The sequence below is a fragment of the Chinchilla lanigera genome, unplaced genomic scaffold (genome assembly GCF_000276665.1).
Source record: "Chinchilla lanigera isolate Chin_1 unplaced genomic scaffold, ChiLan1.0 scaffold00001, whole genome shotgun sequence".
NCBI lineage: Eukaryota > Metazoa > Chordata > Mammalia > Rodentia > Chinchillidae > Chinchilla > Chinchilla lanigera.
In genome coordinates this window covers 53,634,257-53,652,234 of record NW_004955402.1, presented here as the reverse complement: position 1 = coordinate 53,652,234, position 17,978 = coordinate 53,634,257, and the positions used below count along the sequence as shown (strand labels likewise).

At 35.7% G+C, this 17,978-nt stretch overlaps 1 protein-coding gene across 1 annotated transcript in view; it reads left to right on the top strand.

Annotated features, from left to right (window-relative positions):
• Positions 1-17,978, top strand: part of Rttn (rotatin) — a 152,234-nt gene that overhangs the window by 100,984 nt on the left and 33,272 nt on the right. The window contains exons 35-39 of the mRNA XM_005373054.1: positions 6,092-6,185; positions 8,492-8,684; positions 10,421-10,511; positions 13,905-14,058; positions 16,875-17,012. Of these exons, the coding sequence (XP_005373111.1) occupies positions 6,092-6,185; positions 8,492-8,684; positions 10,421-10,511; positions 13,905-14,058; positions 16,875-17,012 (670 nt within the window). The remainder of the gene's footprint in view (positions 1-6,091; positions 6,186-8,491; positions 8,685-10,420; positions 10,512-13,904; positions 14,059-16,874; positions 17,013-17,978) is intronic.

Genomic DNA, 17,978 nt, shown 5'->3' with positions numbered 1-17,978 from the left:
AAGCTAAATCATTTTTATGATCACTATTTTACAAAAGATACAAGGACATGAAGCAGCATCCTACTATCTGGGACTGGTAGGACATTTATTTCAAGTGGAAGCATGTTTGATTTACCTTGTTAGTTACAATGTTACACTCTACTCCAAAGCCAGATATAATAGATGCCACAATAGATGTTAATCAAGACACAGTGAGGTTGCGCCTTGATGATGAGTGATTTTGTATAGGAAATAGCAATAGACATGGACATTAAAAGACTAACTGCTTCCTTTTTATATTTATGGTACATAAATATAAGGGCTGAGCAATTTAAATATATATATGTTCAGTATCCATTACAAAGTTAAAGTCTAGTTCAGAACATAAAGCATAATTAGAAAATAACAGAATACTAAATTTGTCACACTGAAAGCACTGAATATTTAGAAAATGCCTGGAGTACTTGGAGTACAGTACTTGGGGAAGGCTGAGTTTGATTACTAAACTAACCAGATCAGGGTTAGTCAAGAAAGCTAATTCACTTTTTGGGTGTGAGTTTTAATGATAAGGATACAAAGACAGTTCAGCATAGTGAAATGTTCTGAAATATTGCAGTTCACATTAGAGAAATAATATGTTGAGCTTTTGGAGGGAATTGAAAGCTATTTTATAAAATTAATAGTATACCAAGACAGTTTAAGCAGAGGTGGATCCAAATGGGATTTTAGTAGAAAAATAGTTGTGATATAAGCATGAATGGTAAGGCATATTCCTACCTCTTTGTAATCCCCAGGAAATTTTGAGATAGCATTGTGCATGACAGTGGAGAGAGAAAGATAGAATGATATACTTTATCTAAGTAAGTTTTGACTCCCTGTGGATTACCAAAGGACTAAAAACTTTGTAAATTTTAGTTAGAAGGAAAATACTAATGATATTCTAGTTTCTAAGTATTGTTACTATGACCACTGGTCAGCAGCGCAGTGAAAAAGAACAAGGTATGTTTGATTTTGGTTTCTGAGGTTTTTTATGTATAATAATAAAACAAATATTAATATGTAGTGATACCTGGGTATTAACTTTTTCTAGTATAATTTTTGGTATATAATTTTAAAATGAATACAAGAGCAGATAAAATGAATTATTCTGTACTAGGTGCCTAACGTATTATTTTGTAAAAAGTTACCCTTTAAAAATGTTATTAGAAAGAGCAAATAACATTTTTGTTTTTGTGACTTGGACTCACTTGTTTATATTTTTAAGATTTCTGAGATAAGTTTCTATAGAGTTATAGTCATTGTTCTTAAATGCAAACATTTAAGGAAATGGACAAAAGTATTTTGAAAAAGATTGCAGCAGTTTTATCTACCTGATAGCTGTGACTAAAATAGGTTTGGACTGTTATTTTGTGTTGGTACTGAAATACTGTGTTATTCGGCTTTCCTGTTGTTGGGACCATGTACCTAATACCCACAATTTAAAAGAAGAAATGATTTAGTTGGCTCACATGTTCAGAGGTTCCAGTTCATGGTCAGGTGGCTCCAGGGCAGGTGCGTTGTGGTAAAAGGGCACAGCAGAGCAATGCTGCTCAGTTCATAGTAGCCAGGACATAGAGCACAGTGCTGGAGAGGAAAGGGTCAGGGACCAGATATGGACCTTACAGTGGAGAGAGAGAAATAGAACGATGGTGCTTCCATGACCCAGCTATACCCAGAGGATGATTCCAAGCTAATGAAATTGACAAACTTTACCATCACAAATACATACTGATAATAACTTGATCGCTTTATTTAATAAGTTCTTACGTATAGGAAGAACCAACTTTCTCATCTTTTTTCAGTATACTTGTATATATTTTTATTGGTGAATATTAATTTTACAAGTTACTGGGTTTCATCTTGGCATTTTCATGCATGCCTACAACCTTTATTGAACTTCCTCATTTTTAGAACTCAATGTATTCCCTAGGTTTCCGTATTAATTGCTATAAATGGGTTAAATTGTTAAATCCACACTATTTAATGGTAGTATGCTTTTTTACACATGAAGAAACATTATCATAGAAAATATAAATATTTGGCTCAAGGCCACAAGAAGCTGCCTAATTTGCACTCTTAAGTTAATTATAGTACAACATAAGGACCATGACTATATTGTGGTTCTTTTCTCTGTATGTCTTCTTCCAGTTAGACATGCTAGAATCTCTTCTCTCCTGCTGCTCATTCCTTCAGTGGTATTTTTCTGATCTTTTCCATTTAATATTGTGCACAATCCATTGAAAGATAGTTCTGTAGTAGTTGAAGTGATTTAATCATTACAGATACCAAAGCTTTTCTGCTCTTGGGAATAAAGAGAAAAATATTAACTACAAAAATGAACACTTGGATTCTAGGATTTCATAGAAACTTTTGTATCATATTTTTTGCCAAGTTTTTAAAATCTGGATAGAGTTGTGCCCTATTTTTTTAATGTAACTAATCCTAATTTTTCCCTTATTTTTAAAAATTAAATAACCTACTTAAGCACTATACTGTTTTTTATGAAAAAAAATTGGAAGATTATTTTGACAAATAAAGTATCTAAGTTCTAATTAATTTTGAGCTTTCCAGTAAAGTCTTTTGTTTCTGTAAGGCAGAGTACAAAATTTTTTTGAGTATTAATTTATTTTACTTATATAACAAATTTTTTATATTCAAATTCTACTTTGATATGGTAAATGTCTGCTTGTTTTTACAATATCAAAGGGACTCTCTTAATAGTGGCTGCTTATGTTATACTGAAACATAATTGGGAAATCTTTAGTTACCAAATCTACAAACTCTTTGAAGAAAAAGAATTATTTTTCAGTTTTCATAATCATAATTTAATTCTATTTTTGCTTGGTTTCTCCCATTGTATTGAGGCGTATTTGCCAAATTCTATATATGCAAGATCTGTAATATGATGTGACACGTATATGATATAATCACTCTCAGAGTAGCACAGTATCTCACATATTTTTGTGATGAGAACACTTAAGCAAATTTCAGGTGAACAAGGGCCTGGGGATTTAGCTCAGCGGCACAGTGCCTGCCTGGCAAGCACAAGGTCGTGAGTTTGATTCCCAGTATCGGAAAAAAAATAAACCGAAAACAAACAAACAAAATTTCAAGTGAACAGTGCAGTGTTATTAGCAATAGTCATCATTTTGTGCAGTAGATCTCCAGAATTTTTTCACTTGTATCTGAAAGCTTGTACCATTTGATCAACATCCTCTCATTCCCCACACCCGGCCCCTGGTTACCACCATTACACTAATTTGAATCAGTTTGAGGACTTTAACATCAACCTATTTGCTGTAAGTAGCTTTTATTGTCTTCTATAACATCAAGAAAATGATAAGATGGATGAGAAGTATATTCTGCCAGTTGAGCTTCATTGTTAACTTGATTGCTTTGAGCACGTTCCAGGGAATGAGTAAAGCACACTGCTACGTGTGTCTGATTGGGTCGTGAAGGCGAGACCTTGGGGTCTATATGTGGTCCTTACTCTCTCGAGCTTTTCCCCTGCTGTGCTTCCTGGCTGCCTTGCACTAAGCAGCTTTTTTCTTCCACACCCTTCTGCCATAGATTCCTTCCTTGGAGGAAGCTGATTATGGACTGAAAGCTCTGAAACTGTTGAACTGATAAAGCTTTCCTTCAAGTTGCAGGTTTCAGATATTTTTCGCAGCAACTGGTAAAGTGACATATGTATGTTTCAAAGAAAACTCAGACTTGTTTATCTTGCTGAGAAAAAGTCAATCAAAGAGCTCAGGGTATGCCATGCTAGCCAGCTCTCTCAAGGTGGTATGTCTGAGGACTTCCTCTGACTCAAATGAACTTGTGCTTTCGTGAGAATAGTACTGGACCGAGAGTCTTGATGAGACTGTCAGCTGGGCAAATTGCTTAGCTTGTGATACTTAATCGCGAAATGTAGATCTGAACCACATCAGATTTTTTCTACCTATAGCTTGGGAGAAAACTTGTACTTTCCAGTAGCTAATATTTAAATGCTAAAACTATAATTAATCGTTGTATTTCTAGTGAAAGTAATAGATTTGTATGTCAGTGTTTATTATCAAATATAATCAAATAAATATCAATTGGAAATTATTTCCAAATAAAGATTTGAGCATAGATCTGGAGTAATTCAGTTTAATACTTTTTTGTTTCTATTTATTAAAATAGTAATATACTAATAAATCTAAATGTAAAAATACACAGAAGCTACTAGAAATATAAATCACCCATAATCATTATTAAAGAATAATAAAGAAATCCTTGTGTTTTCTCATCCACTTGAATTAAGTTATAACTATTAGGTACATTACAAAAACATCTTTTCTAAATTTGGGCTTCCCTTCCCTGGACTATATTAAGAAAAATTACAAGTTTTATTAATGTCTTTCCTGTGGTGTTTTCTTTTAATGAGCCAGGTATTTAGTGGGCCCTTAAAAGCTTTCTTTTCCCCAACTGAGTGCTAAAATATCAAACCAGTCCCCCACCTCTGTTTATCAGAATAAGGTCTTCTTCAGTCTATGTCACTTGAAAAGATGTTCACTGAAATGAAAGCTTCAAGCATCCTTGTCCCCTTAACTTTTCTTACATAGCCAGAAGAGTTTGCAGCAAGGTCTAGATACTTTAGATAACTCCTGCCTAGTTTATGATATCAGTCTTGGCATTTGATTACTTTCTTCCCAGAACAATAAAAGTTATCTTGATGTCTAGGGACAGGAACATTTTTTATATGCTCCTTATTGGCCCCCTGGGAAAGTGTATTTAAAAAAGAACACAAGTGTATTTAAAAAAGAAAAGTGTATTTAAAAAAGTGTATTAAGTGTATTTAAAAAATACACTTAATGTAAAAAGTGTATTAAGTGTATTTAAAAAAGAAAACAAAACAAATTTTAGGTTACCTTTCCTATTACTTGAATCAAATCTTATATAAACTAAGAGATGTAATGATTGCTTATAAGTTATTTATTTAGACCGAACTTTTATCGGAGTTTATTCTGTAGATGACTTTTTGTGCTTAGCTTAGATTTTTTGGCTATACCTCTCTCATTTGTTGATATTATAAGTGGGATTCTTGACGTGGTAAAAGATGATTAAGGTCTTAACTTGGAAGGGAGATTTTAAAACTGTATACTAATTTCATTCATACCAATTTCTTCAAGTTTTTATTCTCTTTATTATTAGGAACTACAAATGAAAATAACCTTAGTTTTTGTTTTTATGTCATCATATTCAGTAATAAGTGTTAGGATATATCTGTGGTGTACACACAAATGTAGTACATGAGCCTGCAATAGTGTTGATTTGTAATAGTGTTGATTTCTATTGGGAGCTTGTTCTGTGTGTTTGCACTGACACGGAGGCTCCCCACGTTTGGGCAGGTCACACTGTCTCACAGGGAATTGATGGTAGGAAAAAGAGTTATCTGACCTTGCCAGATAGTGTGTTTTTCACTTAGGAGGTGCTAAACACATCAATAGGTGCTTTCAATTTTAGGAAACCACATAGTTTGCTTATCTATAAACCTGTGGGTAGAATTGTGTTTGCTTTCCATAGCATTTCTATTATGTTTAATGTTTTAACAAATGCTGTATTCTAAAACGTAGTGTCAATATATTGCCAAGCTTTAAAAAATTTCTTTTGTGATAGAAAAATAATTTCATACTTTTAATTTTTATAGATATTATCAAAACTTATGAGTGAGCAATAAATGTAAAATATATCAAGAATATGGTGAATTTTAGATAGTATATCTTTGGCTTTCACCATTTGGGTAATGAGTAGGCTTTCATAGGAAACTTTAAAATTCTAAATGGGCTTTAAATCAAAACTGCCCTCCTGTAAGTTACTGTTCAAGTAAGCTGTAGTAGTTCTCATAAGAGACAGTAGAAAATCCCATTAATAAAGAAATCTGCCAAAACTCTGAACATATGCAGTGTTTTAGTTATAGTAGCAAGTACAATGTTGTTATAAGTTTCTTGCTTGTGGTTATCTTGCGTGTATGTTCCTTGATTAGGCTTTATTTTTATTCCATGCCACAACAGTACTGATTAAATAGTGTTTCTTTCTTGATTTATAGGTAGCACCGTCAGTGGGGAGTGCTGAATTTCATCCACTTGTTCCCTCAGCAGTGCTTCTCTCTGAAGCCTCACATGACCAGTTTGTGGCCCAAGGTATATCCTTTTAGGAAGACAGTCTGCTTTCATAAAAAAAGGTTGATCTAGACAGATGCTTTGAAAGTAAATAACTAAAAAATAAAATGTTAATGAAATAAGGACATAGAATAATTTTAGAATGATTATATTGGACATGAACAAACAAATATTCTTAACTAATAAATGGGAATTTGGTTACGAAAAAATGGTCTGATTGTAACATGGTTCCTTATTAGTTAAGCACACATACTTAGTGTTTGAATCAGGGAACTGAAGATATTAGTTAATTCCACTTTTAACCCTCGTTTGAGAAAACAGTTTTACCACAGTAGTCCACCTGAAAGTAAAGAGATTTGGTGAGGAACATTTGCTAAGGCTGTGCTTCCCATTTGCAAGATACAAGCTTATTGAGACTTTATTAGAAATACATGATTGGGCTGGGGATATAGTCAGAGGCACAGTGCATGCCTTGCAAGCGTGAGGTCATGAGTTTGATTCCTGCTACCAAACAACAAGAAAAACTTAACAAAAAAGAAAGAAATACATGATTAGGCTTTATTTTTATTAGTGGTAGTATAAAAGTTTTAATCCTTTTATTAAGAAATGCTTTCCTCTTTTTATTTGGTACCTGGAATTGAACTCCGAACCTTGTGCTTGCCAGGCAGGCACTGTGCCACTGAGCTATATCCCCAGCCCAGAACTGCTTTCAATTCTGCTTTACTTTAAACTTTATTTCAAAGATTACAGCTGTTAATTCTAGAGAGTATGTAGGCCTTTTTTATTAGCATTAAATTTCTGATATGACTTATATTGAAGTACCTATGCAAAAAAAAAAAAAATTCTGGAAATATGTGGTATAGCCAGGCATGGTGGTCTGTACCTGTAATACCACCACTTGGGAGGATGAGGCAGCAGGATCACTGTGAGCTAGAGCCAGCCTCGACGACACAGTGAGTTCAAGGTCAGCCTAAACTGCATTGAGACCTTGTCTAAAAAAGTAAAAAAAAAAAAGAAGAATATGTGGTGTAAAGGATAGCCCAGGGGTAGAACACTTGCCTAACATGCATAATGCCTAGGTTTAATCTCTAAGGGTGGGGTAAGGGTGAGAAATAAAATACTTGCTTGATTACTGTTTTGAATTTTCATTATAATACTTGTTTTGATACTTTCCTAAAGTGTTCCATTTTGGTTTTTAGTAATTCATGTTAACAATATATAACGTTGTTTAATTTTTAAAAATACTTATTTTACCTTCTATATAACATGCTTGGAAATCTTTAAAGAATTAGTGATAAGACTTATTTCAGCAGTAAATAAATTCAGTAAGGGAGCATGACATAATATTAACCTGCAAAAATTAATAAATGCACATAAGCAGTTAGAAAGTATAATGATGGCAAAAACACCATTTATAATAGCAGTAATAATAAAGTATTAGGGAAAATATTGACTTGTATATGAATAACAAAACTACCAAGAGCAAGCAACAAGCACCAACCTTTCTGTCTCTTATATTCTGTCCGGGCTACCCACCCTTGGGGCAGGTAGCATTCACACCCAGGTGGGGCAGCCTTAATCCTAGCATTGTGCCCATCCCAGCATCACACACCCTGGATCCAGCCACCACTGAAGAAGCCCACCTATAAGCACATGAGGCTGTGGTGGAACATTTACATAAAAGCCTTACGGTAGCTAACCTTGTCATGTCTGAACACATTTTCTACATATGACCAATACTGTTTAGAGGTTTTATTTACTCCTTTATTCAGCCTGCTATGACTGTATATTTGTTGTGCTACAGATACAGTTAAGGTCCATTCAACAAGTGAGTGAAGGTATGGTACACATACTTTATTACTTTTCTGAAATGCACAAGTACTTTGAAGATTGAAATGCCTCTGACCCCTGGAGTTTCAGAAAAAGGATTGTGGACTCTCTATGTGTTCATCAGTGTGTTAATGCTTAGGGCCCAAAACCGTGTTCTGTCTTTGCTGCACTGGCTTTTCTACTCTCATACACATACATTCACAAACATGTAGGTACACAGACACCACACACAATCACTGCACTCATGAACATATATCTACATGCATACTGCACACAAATGTGCACCTACACATACAGTGGAGGATGGAGGAAAGGACTAGAAGGAGAATCTAGCTTCTCAGCCTCAGGGTTAAGATGAGCCGAGCAGCAAGTAGAATTAACCAGTCATTTGTCCTCATCATTTTTAGGAACTTGCCTCTAATTCTAAGAACTAGTGAATATTGTGTATAACTGTGAAGTAAACTAAATACTAATTTTATACTTATTTTCAATAATAGGTCAGCATGAAACTGCATCATCACAGCCACCTCATGATTCATCCCTGTCTGCTCCCCTGCCCAGGCAGTATGTTTTTGTTACTCCGTCTCTTCTTTCAGCAATCTGTGGCCTCCTAGACAACCTATTGGCGATTGCTCCACAAGAAACTGCAGGTGCTCTCCAACAAGCCCAGCTCATAGAACTTCTCTGTAGGTGAGAGAGAAACACTCCAAGTGAGGCATGTTACGTAACCTATATTTCAGAATTCCTATATTTCCTGTATACTGGGAGTACATTCTCATTCTTTGTATGGCTTATTAAACTACAGGTGTTTTGCTTTTGCTACAGTTATCTTCATAGTTTTTGGGTCAGGTGTATTAAAACATTTGTATTGATTTGTTATAAATACAAATTGATTATCTTGATAACAATTGCAATTGTTGTCTTGCCTACTAAGGCCTTTTTTTTTTTTTCAGTTCAGAGAGTTCTAAACCTCATCTGTCCTCTAGCACATTCAAGGAATATTATATCATTCCCTTGGTTATTCTTAATTGGATATGAAGGAATTTGATGATTCATTTCCCTAGTAGTCATAGACTCATGTCCCTAGGTTTAAAAAAAAAAAAAATCATTGTTTAAATGAATTTGGAGTTATTTCGTTACAGGAAACTAAGGTTTCCAATAGAATATATTCTGATAAAAATTGTGATTTGATTTTTTTGAATTTTTACATTATTTGCCTAATATTGAACCTCATATAATTTTTTTCTGATTTTCTTATACAGTGTCATAGAAAAGACCTAGACTTTGAACTCAGAACCATCTAAAATTGCAGTTCATTCGCTTAGTAGTGTTGCAGCCTTGGGAAATTTAATCTCTTGAGCCTCATTACTGACAGCTTTTTAAGGAGTTAGAGGATTAAAAGTGCTAATGTCCAGGATTCTCCCTTATGGAGAGTAAATACTCCTCTTTTTCCTAGTATCTAGCAATATTCTAGTCAAGCTGCCTACCTTCTGGTCCTGTCTTTGTGTTCATTTGCATTGCTCTGCCTTACTCTCTTCACCTTTGAGCATTCACTCTTTAAAATGTCTTCCTTCTCTTTGCCCAGGCATACTGTGTTCTCTTTCTTTTTGAGTATTAAAAAAACTGAAGTAAATGTATTTTTTTGTTTTACTTGACTCAATTGTGATTAGTCTTTTAACATTTATAATCTGTAATGAGCTATAAAGCTGTTTTTACTATTTATTTATCATTTCTTTCTACCATCATGCCAGTAAGGATGGAAGAATAAATGCTAGTCAGCTGGCTTTTCTTCCAGCTAGAAGAGTGACCAAAGTGGAGCTCTGGAAATGCCCTTCCTTTTTAGAAGTCAGCTAACTGTGACATGGCATTGAGGCCTGAGGGTACTAAAGCAGTGGTGGGAACCTATGGCACACATGCTACAGCAGGCTGTTAGTATCACTGACAGCTCTAAAAGGTTTGCCTTCACAGTGTTAAAGAACCTTTTTTTGCAAAGGCTTACTGTGTTTCTCTACCTGTTTTTTACTTCTGATTTTTATAATAGTTTTCTGTTTGCTTGTTGTTTTTACTTTCTGAATATGAACATATTTCCTAGATTGTGATTTTGATACTTTGAATGGGAACATAACTACCGGTGTTTTACTTTTGTTTGCTTTCCTTCTCAATAGGCTGTATAATATTTTTATTTTGCTTTTAATAAAATTTCTTTAGACATTATTTCCTTAAGTCTTTGCTTCTCACATTTATCTAACAAGATATTTTTTCTCCTTTTGAAGTACTCTGGAAAATCTTGATAAACATTTTCTTATAAAAATCCTTTCTCTTAAATTGTATTCAGGTTTACCTTCAATCTTTAAATTCTGACTTATTTATCCTCGGTAAAAAGCATACTAATCATCTAACAGGTTTTCTTTTTCTGTTCTTTCTAGCATTGTAGATCCCACCCTTTTGGAGACATATGTTTGGGAACTCAAGACCCCGCTGTCCCCATTACCCCCAGTGGAACATGCTCAGGCTCAGGTAAGTGTATCAGATTCTCCCCATCATCAAAATTGTGGGTTTGTTTGCTTTAAGTGCCCAAAGCATAAATTCTGCCTAGGAGATCTAACTATAGGAGAAGGATAAAAGTCTCGTGGAATATGTGTGGTATAATAAAGTTTTTGAAATAGTTTACTTAAAATTTTTGATAAAAGATACCTTTGAATGGTAGAAAGAGCAGTGGATTTTCCGACCTAGTATTTCTGGCTCCATCATTAATGAACTGTACATGGTTAGTCAATTGTCTGGTTATCTTTTAGCACCACTTGGAAAAGGGACATTTTTCTATATACCTGTTCTGTGATTTTAGACTATCTTTGTTATTCCTGGTTTTTTTTATCTTTAATTACGTAAGTTGAAGTTGTTCAAATACATATTGGCTAAATTATGTGTATTTTTAAGAGCTGTTCTGATAAAATTAAGGTTATATTTTTTTTTCTTCACAGATATTTATTATTTTTAAGTTTTTGCATATAGATAGATTCTATATGTAAAATATGTGTGATAAATTTTTGTGTAGGGCTGGGGATTTAGCTCAGTGGCACAGTGCCTGCCTGTAAAGCACAAGGTCGTGAGTTCGATTCCCGGTACCGGAAAAAAAAAACAACAACAAAAAAACAAATTTTGTGTAGTTGTTGCTAGTAGAGATTTTATCTGAAAATCAAATTTGAATATGGGTTCCTAGATTTGGGAGAGAGTAAGTGGTGAGTTAAAGGTGAACTAGACTAGTATACTATGCTTTGAGATGTGTTCTTTGAACTTTCTGAATATAAAAGACCCCTACTACAAAGCTGGGGCTATTTCATGTCTGAAATACTTGTTCTCGGACAGTGTTTCCATCTGAACCTGCCGCCTCCATAGCAACTGTCTCTGCCATTGTCCGTCCGCTCAATAAACCTTTACTGACTGCCTTCTGCCTACCAGGACCCTGAATGGATGAGACACAGCTCCTTCCCCTGCTGGTGGAGGAAGAGTTTTGAGTTAATGTGTGTCTGATGATGACAGACATCAGAAGAATACCTCCTGCAGGGGACAGGAAGTGCTGTCAGAGTTGAGAGAAGAGGAGTGCTCCACTTGTGTCCAGGGAAAGCCTTTCAGACAGTGGTTGTGACCTGAAGTAAGCGAGGAGGCTAGTCCCGTGAATGTAATAGGCCCATGGTCTCACAGTATGCATGGCCTGTCCAAGAAGCAGCAAGGAAGTCAGAACAGCTGGAGCCAAATGTGTGAAGGAGAAATGAGGGCAGACCCTGGCCTGCTGTTGTTTGCTGCTGTCTCCTGAATGTCTCATGTAACCCTTATATTGTCTGCTCATGTAGATGTGGCTGCTGGTGTGAATATAAGTCCTTTCTCTCACACCAGCACGCTCTTCAGCCTTAGGTGCACTAGACTGTCCGAGGTGCTAGTGAGACATCTGTGAGCAGAGTGCACACATCTCTCCCCAAGTGCAGTGTGGTTCCTAGTACAGGAGAAGGATAGTAAGCATGAGTAGAAGGTAAAGCACTATAGCCCATGGTGACCAACGATGTAGGACAGACGTGAGGCTGGGTACAAGGGCAGCCAACAAGGAAAGAGGTGGCCTTATTAGGTAGGATAGTCCGACAAGACATTGGCAACCTAACATTGGAGCCGGCGCCTGAGGAGGAGGAGAAACAGTCTTTGGGTGTGTGAGGCAGAGCCTGTGGGCAGAACTGTGGATGGGGGATTGAAGTCTGCTACAGGTACAGGTGTGTTGAAGATGGTGCTTGCTAAGGTTTTGTATTTTGGCATTTGTTTTGAAGAGTGTCATAAACAGAAAACATTACTCTATGAACTATTGCATCAATATTCTGTTTAATCTTTGATAATATAGTCACAATTCAGTTTTTATCTCACATTTCTTACTGGTGTATTTATTTATAGTACTACTTCTGATATCTAGAGGTCAGACTTGCTATAACTTGTAATAGTATAAAATATGAAAGGATCAAAAAAGACTTCACAGTAGTAAGCAAAGTAAATTTCACAAACTTTTAGGAGTTTGTAACATACAGACCCACTTACATTTTTAAGTTATAAAATTAGATAAAAGGTGAACATACTCAAAAAGACAAATAGTGTAGAATTTTTATTTTGAAATAGTCTAAGACTGTGTACCATAGAGGCACATACCCTTCCACAGATATAGAACAGATCCTGACTCTTAAATTCGCTCTTGCAATGTTAGAATATAGTGAGAAGAAAATGTCTGAGGGAGAGAGACAGAGACTGACTTCAGGATATCTCTATAAGGTTCATTTCTAAGAACTATCTCATTGCCTGAGGATAGTGGGTAAATGAGGCATCACAGCTATCTTAATCACTTTCTTGTTGACAGATCAAAGTACCCAACACTCACAACTTAAAGGAGAGGTTCCTGGGGCATATGATGTTTAGAGGATTGATTTCATAGTCTGCCGACTCTGAAACCTAAAGCTCAGGAAAGAAGCTGCTCACATCATGGCGACCAGGAATCAGAGACTGAAGGAGGAGTGAGGGCGGTAGATACAGCCTTGTGGGTCCCTCCCTGTGACCCAGCTCTCTGGTCCAGGCCCCACCTCCTCACACACGCACTGTCACTGAGAAGAGTAGTCCACTGATGAGGGCAGTGCCCGCCGTGACCCAGTCGTCTTCAGAAAGCCCCACCTCTGACCGCACCAGGCTTTGGGGGCATTTTAGATCTAAACAAGAGCAGCCTAATCTGTAATTTCTATATATCCACGAAGTTATTTTTTAAAGTACTTTTCTAGGTAGTATTTATAGTTTTCACATTTGGAAAATCAGGTGATATTTATGTAATATTGGAGGCTTGATTTTTTATCTCATAGTTAAGAATACACTTTTTATGCTGAAGGATAGGTAAGAGCAAGAACAGGACATATTTGTACTTTATTTGTAGCAATGATTAGGCTATTAGACTAGTTTTATCCCCACTTGTGTAGTCCAGTGACTATTTTTGTAATCTTTCTTTCCATTCAAAATTGTGTGCTTTATATCTTTGAAATATGTCTTGCCCTTCTTCCAGGTTGATTTCACAGTTTAGCTACTTAAAATATGAAAACCTTCTTTCTTCAAATAGAATAAAAAATTTGACTTTGAAAGAACAGCTTGGTTTGGTGGTATTATAGTTGATAGTGCTAATTGGTCATTAAAGACATGCTTATAATATGAGGGAAAATAATGCTTTGCTGGCTAAGTATTAACTTTAGAGCTACAGAAATTATGATTAATATTTTATTAGTATTTTATTCTTTTCTTACCAAGTTGTGATTTATTATAATGCATAGAAAAGTAAAATGCTATGTCATTGAGATGAGCCATTTTTATGTTTTGTTATACTTTATCTCCTTTTGCCAATAGGCCTCCTTTCTCCTGGAATATCTGTCATCTTTGTCCAGGCTTCTGCAGTCCTGTTTGTTGGTAGACCCTAACCTTGTGATGCAGGAAGAGCTTCTGAAAACTCTTATCACTAATATCGTTGGAGTTCTCACAGTTTGCACCAAAGATGTATTAGGTAAGTTTTATTTTGTTTAGCTTAGTTCTCAAATGAATATTATTGACGAAAAAAAAAATTTTACTTCACTCCAGATATTCACTTTAAGGTTACTTTGGAGATTATTTTTTGCCAGTATTTCAGAAAGCTTCAGTGATGAGCTGTTTTATGGGTAGGATAGTTTTTAAGTGGTTCTGGGTTTTTAAGTCTTCTAGGAGACCACTTATGGCAAACATGTGGTACAATGAAGGATAATGTTTGTGCTGTAAGTTGAAATGAGGACAAAACTCTGTCATGTTAGAAAGTACAGTGAATTCTGGGTGTTAGTTGTTTTTTTAGAAATTATGCCTAATTCTCCAAGACTAATAAGTCATTTGTATTAATAAGTGTAAGCCAGTCTAGCATATTATGCCAAAATTTTCACTAGGCATAGTGATGCATGCCTGTAATCTCAGCACTCTATAGGCTGAAACAGGAGGGTTGCTGTGAGTTCAAGGCTAGCATGGGCTACATAGTGAGACCCTGTCTCAAAAAAAACCAAAAAATTGCTAAAATCATACATTGTAAAATATTTTAGCATGGAAAGTTTAATGTAATGCATAGCAGTAAAGAAAATGCAACAGTGTAGCATCTTTATCAAAATCAAATCTATTTTATCCAATATAATTGTTTTTAAAGTGTAAATCATAGCTTATAATGAAATAGGTGACCACCTGGTAATTCTTGACTGAATTTTCTCTTACTTAGTCCTTTGAATTGTTTGGATTTGGTTGATTCGGGGTCTAGAAAGTAAAATGTGTCCTATACCCAACAAACCCAGTCCTCAGAATGAGAGCCATGTTAAAATTACGCCAGTGATGGAAGACCAGCAGTTCCATACCTGGAGATTCTGCAAGAGGCAGTCCCAGCAAGGTGCTATCAACCCCCACCCCACCCCCAAGGAATTAACATTGACTGCTAGGAGAAGGGAATAAGGCAAAAAACAGACACAAATAGCAATAAAACCTAGGTGTTACAATGGCCTGTGAGTCTGCAAAGCTCACCTGATAAAATCTTGCTACTTAATGTTTAGTTTTTTACATTGGATTTCCTTTGATATCCCCTGAAAAGCATTGAAATTGAGTTCATAGAAGATAAAAGTTATGTATGCAACAGTAGTGCTGCAACAGTAGTGCTTGGTTAATGTTTGGTTACAGTTAGAGTAGCCAACCATTACTGTTCTTATGATAAATATGATCAGTTGTTGATTCCAAAGTCACACAGCAAGCAGTGGTTCAGCATCTTGACTGCTATTGGCTCCTGTGTATATGCTTTTTATTGACCCTTTTGTATTTGTGTGTGACTTGGTCTTTGAAAATTAAGTAAATGTAGGACAAATTTTATTATCCAATTACCTAAAAATTATTGCACATACCATTAATTATATCAAATGAGGGAAAACATGGACAACATCTGAATGAACATCTAGCTGCTGGTTAAAAGATATTTTCTAATAGCTAACAAAGGTAAAGTTCACTAAACATGCTTTTAGAAATTGCGTTTTTAAGTATTTTCTGGAAAAATAAGTCTTGAAAGATTATATAAAAATTGATGTCTGTATGAATTGCTAATTTATATGTGATTCTATATAATGTTTATAAGGCAATAAATTACATTAAAAGTTATTCAACAAGTAGAGTAATAAAGTTAAGTATGAACAATTTTTAATTTACCTTGCAACTTAAATACTTTGCTATTCTTATGCCTTGACAAACCAAGTAAAGTTTACACTTTACTCTTTTAGGTATAAGTATAGGTAAGCATTATAGTACATCAAGAGACATACATTATACTGTAGAGTTAAATTTTTGTAGGAACAGCAGTGAGGAAATATATGTCTAAAAACACCTCTTTTAGACAGCCAATAAGGACAAGGCAGTTAAGAAACATGTAATCAGATACCCTAGAAGAAGATATTTCCAAATATCCCATTGGTGCTGAAAAACACCAGGATGGAAGTCCTCAGTTAATTTTTAATGAAATTTGACAAAGGATGACAGGATAGCATGGGGAGAGACATGGTTTAAGATACCCATATCTGTGCAGTTTACATTTACAGAGTGTAGAGCTAGAAAAATGTGCCCTGACTCTATCCGGTTAACTGCTACGTTGTTAGCGGTAAGCACAGCTGGAGTTATGGAAGTGTTCTGAGTGAGGTAACACTTTTCCTGGTTCTTCAAAGAAATTCCTTCTCTTCTGCCTTGACCTTGGCACATTGTGCTTTCCTTTTCACCTTTGCTAGAGGGAAAAAGGAAAATAGGAGAGAACTTACTTTTACAGAAGCAGCACAAACAATATGTTTTTATTATGTGCCCAATATAGAGCTCTGAAGTTATGACTTACAGTATATTCAATTAGTTACACTTTCTATTTTATGAAAAAATAAGACAAATTTTCATAACCACAATAAGAGAATAACAGTGGTTACTATACTGTGTATCATTATCTTCAAAGTAGTTACTCAGTCTAAGACATAGCAGTTACTCAGTATAAGAAAGATTCTTACAAAAAAGAAATAATAACACGAACTTCCTTTCTGATTGTTGTTGAGTGTGTTTTAGAAGAGGAAGGTTTGCATGTCTTTGTGTGCAGGAGGGTGGAGGGGAGGTGTCTTTAAAAAGGAATGGAAGAGAATTTAACAGAAATGAATTTTGGATAATGCTGAATTACATTTGTTTTCATTTGACAAGCTTGTATTTCTAATGGTAAGTATACTAAAGAATCTGTGGCAAGCTTTGTGTTTTGAAAAGCTCGCTTCATTGTATTAACAGTTTGAAATGTTTTGATTAATTTCATAGATGTAGAGTTAATCTCGGCTTTTTATCACACATGGACACACTTACTTGACCTCCTGATCACACTCCTGAGGAAAGCTGCTGCTTTCTGTCTCGCTTTCATTACCTCAGCTCTGGCCAAGCGCTGGACCGCAGTGATTGGTAAGACGACACTAGGCTGGGTTTCTTCTGCTAAAAAAATTAAGGTAACTCTATTTCCAATTACACGTGTAAGTTCTCTAAACTTAAGTAATTTCGATATGGCATGTGAGATTCCAAGGTATGTACTTGTTTAGAGGAATTTTCAGTGATCTTGAGGAGTCTTCTCCAAAAAAGACATTTTTGAAAAACTGAAATGTATTTTAAGATGTATAAGAACAATTAAGGAAAGCCTGTGGTTTTATGAAGATGCATATAAAATTATAAAACAATGGGATAGCTTTTCTTTCACTGGAAAGCCATCAGTCTCTTTTCTACTATGTGTTCACTGTATGTAGGTAAATCTGAATATATAGAATCCTTTATAAGTGATAACATGGGAAGTTATAATAAAAATACCATCTTTTTTCAAGACAGCAGGTTTTCTTACAGCACAGAAATGTTAAAAATACAGTATAATTACTTTCATAAGATAATTCCCATATATTCACCCACAAAAACAAATGATTATTTTGAAATGACTAATCTTTGATGTTTTTATGGTCTCCCTTTACATTTCAGCATAGCAAGAAGACTTTTTAAATATAAATGTTAATGATTGACATTTATTTTAACGTTTAAAATAATTTAGGTAGCGAGTAGGCCCTCGGAGCCGGCTGAGCAGGCTCCCCCAGCCCCCCGCGCCTTGCGCCCAGGCAGCGAGTTCTCCGGGAGCGGCAGGGCTCCTGGGTCCGAGTGTGGGCTGGACGCATACCACCACGATTCCCAGCTGAAAAGCGCGCACAGAGCCAGGTAGGCCCCACCCAATTCCGGAGGCCAGGAATCGAGAACAAAGACCCCGCGGACATTACAGACTGAGTCGCTGTGGCGGCAGAGAGGAGATCGGGACTGAACGGCCCAGAGTCTTCTCTGGCTGGGGGCTGGGCGAGCAGGCTCTCTGAGCCAGGCAAGCAGACTCTCTGAGCCCCA